This window comes from Trifolium pratense, linkage group LG5 (assembly GCF_020283565.1).
Source record: "Trifolium pratense cultivar HEN17-A07 linkage group LG5, ARS_RC_1.1, whole genome shotgun sequence".
Taxonomy (NCBI): Eukaryota; Viridiplantae; Streptophyta; class Magnoliopsida; order Fabales; family Fabaceae; genus Trifolium; species Trifolium pratense.
Genome location: NC_060063.1, coordinates 7,371,821 through 7,381,442, shown reverse-complemented (window position 1 = coordinate 7,381,442; position 9,622 = coordinate 7,371,821). Strand labels below are relative to the sequence as shown.

Sequence of the window (9,622 nt, the reverse complement as noted above, 5' to 3'; positions counted from 1 at the left end):
GTGTACGAACATAGCAACTCTGAATGAAAATTTTGTCACACATGATATTTTCTTTTACTAATTATTATTGTCATATAATACACATGTTATTCAATAAACAAAAGCTTATTTGATAAAATCCTAGCCGCCAGGATAGCAGCATATCATATATTATTATTATACGCATGAGAAGCAACCACCGAGATCCCAAAACACAAAAGCTTCTTGATGATCCAAACTAATTAAAGGCCATTGGATATATAAGGACAAGGTGCATCACGTAGCAAACTTGATTTAGAGAATCTTATGGCATCTGCAAAATAATAAGGTTTGGCTCTTTTGGCTATTGGTTTGTCTAATAGATTTCAAAGCATGTTTTTGGTATGGTTTTTACTATTACACATGTTATTGTAATTATCATTGTTGTAGTAGTAGAAATATAGTTGCAGTGTGTTTGTTTCAATCAACACAAAACATATTAATTTGAAATGAGTATATCACAACAATAAGGTTTATCAGAACTATGCCATGTTGAAAATTAGAATGAAAATTAGGCACGTCAATTGTTCTCTTTATTTGGTTATGAAATTAGAAAGATTTAGATTATGTTTTGTTTCTAATTGTTTAGAGAATACATTCAGTGTTGACTAATACTAGTATTAGTATTATCATTATTTTTTTTAAGAGTGATTATAGTATCATAGTTCCTTCAACTTTTATAAGAACGGTCATAATACCATATTCCCTTTGATTTAAGAATGGTCCAAGTGCCATATAAGAATGGTCTTAGTACCATATTAGAATGGTTATAGTACCATATATTAGAATGGACTTAAAACCATAGCGCAATGGTTTTAGTACCATAATTGAGGGTGTAATTCTTGCCCGATATCTACAGTGCAGTATTTATCGGTATCAGTAGAACTGAGCTGTTTTATCCTGGGGACTTCGTGGTTGATCGTCTGCCTTGCACAATTTTGGGCAGTGCCGCGAAACGTCTTAAAGAGAGCGTATCGATCCGCGACTTAATCCAGTAATCTCTTCGGTGGCTAAAAATTAATTTTAATGATTTTGAACCTCGGAAACAACAATGACCTGATTTATGTATAATGAATGTAAAATGTGTATCATTTACATTGAATTTATAGACTTTACATTGTTTTTTCAAGACAACTGATGTGAATATTCATTAAACAAATCATTCTTGAAACAAAACAAAAACAAATAAAATCAAATTCTTAAGTAATTTGTACCCAAAAAATCACACATTAAACATAAGCTATATTTATATTTTGTTTTCAATTTCATTCATTTTGTCATCTTTTCTTCGTTTTCTTGATGATCTTGTTGCTTTAATTTTTCAACCACTTGCATTTGACACTCTTGTTGTTTTTACTCTTCAACCATTTGCAAACAAATTGAGCCATGAGTTGTTGAGTTTTGTCAATTGAATATCTACACATTCAAATACATAATAAATTAAGAAACTAAATAGTAAAGTATTAATTAATTTCTTACCAACAAAATTGACTTACATTGTAATGATACTAAAATTGAAAGGATAAGGACAAGGGAAATTGTATTGAATTTTCTGGAAATTAAATCCAACTCTAGTGAGTGGAAGGATACAAGATGTGAACATAGAGAGTTTAGAGGGAGAGAATAACAAACTTCACAATTCACATAACTCACAAAATAACCCTATTATAGTATTAACAGTAACTCATTCCTTCACATAGTCTCATTTCTTGGGCTGAAGTTGACTAACTCTTATTTGGGCCTATCCAATTTGGTGGGTTCATTACAATACCTTCCCCTTTAAAACCAACCTTGTCCTCAAGGTTGAAAAAATTGATCACCACACAAATTTTACCCGGATCCCATTGCTTGAATTGCAAAGAATCCTCGGCATGGAAGTAATAACCATCACCACCCGGTTCCCATTTCTTAGACTGCGTAGTAAGAAAAATAAGATTATCACCTAGCAGCCATAACCAAAATCCAAACAGCTTGTGGAACTTCTTGTGGCTCATAAAAAAATACTCCACATGTGTTGCAACAATATCCAAAATACAACCTTCATTTTCACACTTGTTTTCACCATTGAGGCCTTCAAAGTTTGCACACAAGTGATAAAATAAAACATGTTCCACCAGCACACAAAGACCATAACTATCACCAATGTTCCCTTGAATATTGAATTTAGACAACCAAATAGAAAGATGAGTAGTCCATAAGTAATAGTGAATCAAATTAAATTTATTGGGATAATTAGCTACATATCAGCATGTGATTGCTTAAAATCTTCTAGAATATCATATTTTCCTCTAGAATATTTCCTGTACATATTTAGCTCCTAGAATATCTCATTTACATAACTAGCTGCTGATTTTTTTTGGTAATGTTAGTTTGTACATATGCTGTATAAATAAAGCTTCTCAGTATGAATGAAACACACAACTTTGCCATTCATGAATTTCTTTATTCCTTTTATTATGGCATCAGAGCGGGTTGCAAAAACCCCAATTTAATTTTATTTTTTCTTTCCGCTGCTATTCTTTTCCTGCCGGTATTGAACAACATACCATGGCTGGAAATAATCACGACGGCGACAACGAGAAGAACAACATCAATGATGCAGAGAATGAATCGAAGCATATAAGTGGGGGTTCGAACGCAAAGAAACATGTTGGTGTCGATCCAACCTCACCATTCTATTTGCACCCTTCTGATCATCCTGGCATGAATATCTGCCCTGTGACATTGAAGGGAAATAACTATCATGAATGGGAGAGCAGTATGCGCAATGCCTTCCGTGCAAAACGCAAACTGGGTTTCTTGAACGGTACTGTGACACAACCAAATGCCGATGCGAGCGAGATCGAAGATTGGTGGAGTGTTAACTCCATGCTTGTAGGTTGGATTATTCAATCTATTGAATCCTCCCTTCGCTCTACTATTACCTATTATGATACAGTGAAGGAGTTGTGGGATGATCTACATCAACGATTTTCTGTTGGCAACGGGCCTCGAATCCTTCAATTGAGGTCAGATCTGGCTCGCTGTAACCAAAATGGTCAGAGTATTGCTGCATACTATGGACACCTAAAGAAGATTTGGGATGAGTTGTCTACATATACAACAATAAGAGCTTGCTCTTGTGGGAAGTGTACTTGCAAATGGGCTGCTGATCTGAGCAAGGAACGTCAGGATGAGCAAGTTCACCAGTTCCTTATGGGATTGGACGACGAAATGTACGGGACGCTTCGTTCCAACATCATCGCTCAAGATCCGCTTCCTTCACTGAATCGTGTGTATGCGTTGGTGGTACAGGAGGAACGCCACAAGCATATGACGAAAGGGCGTGATGCACGAACTGAGGCGGTTGCTTTTGCTGTCCATGGCGGTTCTTCTTCTCATAGTGGAACGAAAGTAAGTGATAAATCTAACTGCTCAAATTGTGGGAAATCAAACCATGATGTATCTTCTTGCTTCAAGATCATTGGTTATCCGGAGTGGTGGAATAATGGGCGGGGAAGTAGTAAAGGTAACTTCAAAGGCAAAGGTATTGATTCTGGCACAAGCCGAGGGCGCGGCAAAGCTCCTATTGGTTTCGCCAATGCTGCTCAATTTGCACCAAATTCTGTCACCACTCAACCTGCCTTGACACACCACGACAGAAATGCAGTGGGTCCAGCTTTGACAGATGATCAATGGGAAACCATTTTGAATATGTTCAAAAGTTTAAATAACAATAATAACAACACTTCAAATGAAAAGCTGACGGGTAAGTCTTTTTCTCCATGGATTTTGGATACAGGAGCTTCTTACCATATGACTGGTGACAAGAGATTGTTCCAAAATCTCTCAAATATTTTTCCTTCTCCTGTTGTGTTGCCTGATGGAACACATACAAATGCTGTACAAGAAGGGACAATAGTTCTTGGTGAAAATATGACAATTAACCATGTTTTATATGTTCCTCGTCTGACTTGCAATTTAATATCTTTTGCACAATTGATCAAAGATTTAAATTGTGTAGTCACTTTAACTGACAAGCTGTGTGTGATACAGGACCGCACTTCGAGGATGGTGATTGGAGTGGGTGAAGAAAGGGATGGGGTCTATTTGTTTCGTTCGGTGGTGCCAAATACTCACCTATGTCATGCAGCTGAAGTTGATTCTTATCAAGTGTGGCATCGACGACTTGGTCATCCATCTCCACAAATAATTGGTTTACTTCCTTTAGTTAGCATTAGTGATTGTCGAAAAAATAAAGATGAGCCTTGTGATATTTGCTTTAAAGCAAAACAAACTCGTGTATCTTTTCCTGTTAGTTCAAGTAATAAAATTGAATTATTTGAGTTGATTCATTGTGATGTATGGGGTCCATATAGTGTTTCCTCTTCATGTGGTGCTTCTTATTTTTTAACTATTGTTGATGATTGTTCTAGAGGTGTTTGGATTTACTTGATGGCTAATAAGTCAGAAGTTGCAAACTTAATTAAGAATTTTTGTGCAATGACTCAAACCCAATTTAGTAAGAAGGTAAAATGTATTCGAAGTGATAATGGGACAGAATTCACATCCCTCCGACATTATTTGGCTGAACGTGGTATTCTATTTGAGACATCTTGTGTTGGAACCCCGCAACAAAATGGACGAGTTGAACGGAAACACCGACATATTCTCAATGTTGCTCGTGCACTCCGATTTCAAGCCAACTTACCTATTGAGTTTTGGGGTGAATGTGTTCTTACGGCTGGTTATCTTATCAACCGTACCCCTACCCCAATACTTCAAGGTAAAACCCCATATGAAATTATTTTTAGTCATCCTCCTATCTATAATCACATTAAAACTTTTGGATGTCTGTGCTTTGCTTCCAAGATTCCCCGTGACCGAAACAAGTTTGCCGCTCGTAGCCGAAAGTGTATCTTTGTTGGGTACCCTCACGGGAAGAAGGGATGGAGATTATATGACATTGAAACTCATGATTTCTTTATTTCTCGTGATGTTGTTTTTTATGAGAATAATTTTCCCTATAGTCAACCTTCTACTTCTAATCCTAATGCTACTGAATCTACACACCCTGCTGTTTATGATATGGATTATGTAACTTCCACATCACTTGGTGAACCAACATGTAGTGGGACAAATGAGTTGTTAGCTACTAAACCTATTAAAGAAAGGGGGAGTGACCCTATTACATCGGAAGCACCGGCTAATGTCATTGTTGATGATACCACATGTCCTATTGCATCATGTGAAAATAACATACGGCGTAGTTCACGAGAACGCCAACAATCAGTGCGATTGCGAGATCATGTTTGTTATACGGCACACTGCTTAGACCCCCCCTCTGCTTCATCGGCTCAATCCTCGTCCTCAGGTACACCTTATCCTATAGCTAATTATGTCACTTACAAACATTTTTCTGCTTCCCATGCTCGTTTTCTAGCTGCTGTAACTGTAGGACATGAGCCAAGATGTTTTTCTGAAGCTGTCCGTGATCCTCAATGGCGTGATGCCATGCGCAAAGAGATAGAAGCACTTGAAAATAATGGTACATGGACCATCGAAGATTTACCACCTGGAAAGAAGGCTATTGGTTCTAAGTGGGTGTATAAAATCAAGTACAACTCTGATGGCACAATAGAACGTCACAAAGCACGCCTTGTTGTTCTTGGTAACAATCAAGTTGAAGGTATTGATTTCAATGAGACTTTTGCCCCTGTCGCTAAGATGGTATCTGTTCGAGTTTTCCTTGCAGTAGCTGTTGTCCGTGGATGGGAACTCCATCAAATGGATGTTCACAATGCTTTTCTACACGGTGATCTGGACGAGGAGGTATACATGTCTCTTCCTCCTGGGTTTTCTGGTGCTTCTCATGGAAGAGTATGTCGTCTTCGGAAATCACTTTATGGTCTTCGCCAGGCCCCTCGTAACTGGTTTTCTAAACTTACTTCTGCCTTGAAGTCCTTTGGATTTGTTCAGTCTTACGCTGATTATTCATTATTCTCCTATGAAAAAGACAATCACACTCTTCATATTCTTGTATATGTTGATGACTTGATCATTGCAGGAAATGACTCTAATGCAATTTCTAATTTCAAGGCTTATCTAAGTACTTGCTTTCACATGAAAGACCTTGGTGTGTTAAAGTATTTCCTTGGTATTGAGGTAGCACGAGGACCTGAAGGTTTGTTTCTTTCTCAGCGTAAATATGCGCTTGATATTATCTCTGAATCCGGTTTACTTGGAGCAAAACCTTGTGACTTTCCTATGGAACAAAACCACCAGCTAGCTCTTGCTACAGGTCCAGTTTGTGCTCACCCGGATCGTTACAGACGACTAGTTGGCCGCTTGATTTATCTCACTATTACTCGACCAGAACTTTGTTATGCTGTTCACACTCTTGCCCAATTTATGCAAATCCCTAAAGAAGACCATTGGAATGCTGCACTTCGTGTCCTTCGCTACTTAAAAGGCCATCCTGGACAAGGCCTTGTTCTTTCTAAGGACAGTGCTTTACGCCTTACTGCTTATTGTGATTCAGATTGGGCAACTTGTCCTTTGACTCGTCGCTCTATTACTGGCTACTTTATTATGTTAGGGTCCTCTCCGATTTCTTGGAAGACTAAGAAGCAGCCTACTGTTTCTCGGTCGTCAGCTGAGGCCGAATATCGCTCTGTGGCTACTACCAGTTGTGAGCTCATTTGGCTCAAATCCTTGTTAAAGTCTCTAGGTGTTCATCATTCCATGTCTATGCGTTTGTTCTGTGACAGTCAAGCAGCTCTCCATATTGCAGCAAATCCTGTATATCATGAACGTACCAAACATATAGAGATTGATTGCCACTTTGTGCGAGATCAAATTCAAGCAGGAAACATTGTCACCTTTCACGTTCGCACACATGAGCAGCTGGCAGATATCTTCACAAAGGCCCTCGGGAAGCAACAATTTCAATTTCTTCTTCGCAAGTTGGGCATTCGGAATCTTCATGCTCCAACTTGAGGGGGAGTATTGGGATAATTAGCTACATATCAGCATGTGATTGCTTAAAATCTTCTAGAATATCATATTTTCCTCTAGAATATTTCCTGTACATATTTAGCTCCTAGAATATCTCATTTACATAACTAGCTGCTGATTTTTTTTGGTAATGTTAGTTTGTACATATGCTGTATAAATAAAGCTTCTCAGTATGAATGAAACACACAACTTTGCCATTCATGAATTTCTTTATTCCTTTTATTAAAATTGACTAAGCACAGCTGAACTTGAATAGGAGGTGATGTCTCTTTTCTTCAACTTCAAAACACAGTAGGCGGCACAACCACCATTCAATCTCATAAAATCAAAATCTCCATAATCTACTTGTATCATCACAACCATCCAACATTTAGGAACAAGCTCAAAAGATAGCAATACTTTTCTCTCTAATACACCAGTTTTGATATACCCCACAATTAGAAAATTAGAACAATCTAAAATCATCTTAGACATGTCACATACCCCACAATTATGTAATAACACAGCTGTATTTAAAGTAGCATGAAGCTTCTCAATTAATTGGATTGTGTTGCCACATAATTGAGTTGCTTGATGTCTCATCTTTGTATCTAGTGACTCATTGGGGATTTGAAGAGAACCCTTTGCATGTGAAAACGCCACAGTGCTGACAAGCTCCACATCATGACATACATGGTAATTGCTAAAGTGAATATCAGACAAATAGAATACAAAGAATGTAGAGTTTCCAATTGTTATGACTATTTGAAAATTGTCAATCCTCAAAACCGAAAGATATTTTATCCACCAGCCTACATCAACTTTGGCTTCCCTACCCAAGTGCCAACTCTCTGAGTTGCTATACTCAAATCTTGAGAAACAAGAAGTTATTGCATTAATGCAAGTTATATCTAGTTTGAGATTATCAACAAAAGGGCAGAAGCTTTTCAAATGTTGCAAGGCTTCCACACACATTTCTTTATTTTGATTGATATTAGCTCCATATGCATGAAATGATAATAAGTCATGTAGAGTGTAATTGACTACTGCTGGTGGACCCCTATTTCCATAAGAAACGTACATCTCATCCAAATTAACATTTCCTTTCCCACTGTATTGATTACTAACCTTTAGAAAATTCCACTGGGTTCTTGCATGCACTAACTTCATTATTAATATGGAAACTATGGTATAAAATTTGTTGTCAAATTTATGAAGAATCACAAGTTGAGACAAATTGCTCAAGCTCTCAAGTATCGAGTCAGTCACACGATATCCATTTCGACACAAGCTCCTTAAGCCAGTCAAACAAGGAAATATAAGTGTAGCAAATCCCTGCAAAACCACCACTATGTGTTCTACATCGGGAGGCTCAGGAGGTGGTGGAAGAACAGCGGTTGCCCGCGTCACTTGCAATTCCCCTTGGGTCAATTGAAAACCGTGACCTGGTGGTTTTGGCGGCGGTGGAAACATTAAGCGGTTCTCAACGGCTACACTATTAGGTGGTTCAAGTGATAGTAGAGGGTTCAATAATGCACAATCTGGTGGTTTTGGTGGTGGTGAATGTGTTGGGACATTTTGTCGAACATAAGATAGGCATGTTTTAATTGAGGCAGTCAATGACACCAATGTGTTCTCCTCCAAAATTTTATCACAGTGCAATTGAAACTTAGGTCCCAGACAACTAGCTTGTTTATTCCCTATAGTCATAAAATGCAACGCAGGAGGAATTTCACAGTGCAAAGACAAACCTTGATTTCTCACAACATCCTTGTTGATGGCATCGGCATGCTCTGAGTCAGATATTGCAGAGTCTTCATTAGGGAAGAAATGCGTAGAAATCAAGTCCTGGGAAGAGGAAAATATTGTCGTAACTGGAAGAGCTTTGTTCAACGGCGATTCTACGATTTTCCCGATGCAATCACCGATTGTATTCACCATGGATTTTGGTTCACTTTGAACCATAAACTCATCTGCTCGTGGGATTTCTTTATTCCTCTGCGCATTAGCAGTAGATGATTTGTCGATATCAGCAGCAATTATAGGAAAATTTGCAACCAAGCTGTCCAAATATGGCGTCGACGGTTTTGCAATTGGATTTTCTCGTGACAATTCTGCCATGCTCTGTTTAAATTTTCTTGATGATTCAGCAACATGGGATCTGTGATTAGAACGGAATGGTTGTCGTAGGGTCTCACGAGTTCATCGCACCACGGAAAGAGCTCTTCGAACCATTCTGCTTTTGGAGTAGCGCTTCCAATAAGAAATCAATTCGATCTAATCGCTTATTGCGGCGTTCTACCCTTTCTTTAAATTGAGCATCACTCATCAATCTATGCTCTGTCATGGTGACAATGAAAGCACCAATGTAATGATACTAAAATTGAAAGGATAAGGACAAGGGAAATTGTATTGAATTTTCTGGAAATTAAATCCAACTCTAGTGAGTGGAAGGATACAAGATGTGAACATAGAGAGTTTAGAGGGAGAGAATAACAAACTTCACAATTCACATAACTCACAAAATAACCCTATTATAGTATTAATAGTAACTCATTCCTTCACATAGTCTCATTTCTTGGGCTGAAGTTGACTAACTCTTATTTGGGCCTATCCAATTTGGTGGGTT

At 38.0% G+C, this 9,622-nt stretch overlaps 1 protein-coding gene across 2 annotated transcripts; it reads right to left on the bottom strand.

The window, feature by feature from the left end:
- Nucleotides 1–1,556: 1,556 nt before the first annotated feature.
- Nucleotides 1,557–9,622, bottom strand: LOC123887338. Of its 2 annotated transcripts, XM_045936641.1 has the most exons (3): nucleotides 8,439–9,148; nucleotides 7,244–8,042; nucleotides 1,557–2,238 (listed from the first exon to the last, which is right to left on the bottom strand). In XM_045936641.1, exons 1-3 carry the CDS (start codon nucleotides 9,112–9,114, stop codon nucleotides 1,743–1,745), a joined length of 1,971 nt encoding a protein of 656 aa, XP_045792597.1. In that variant the 5' UTR covers nucleotides 9,115–9,148; the 3' UTR covers nucleotides 1,557–1,742. The 2 variants fall into 2 exon arrangements, with proteins under 2 accessions (XP_045792597.1, XP_045792596.1); XM_045936640.1 differs by having other exon boundaries at nucleotides 7,244–9,622.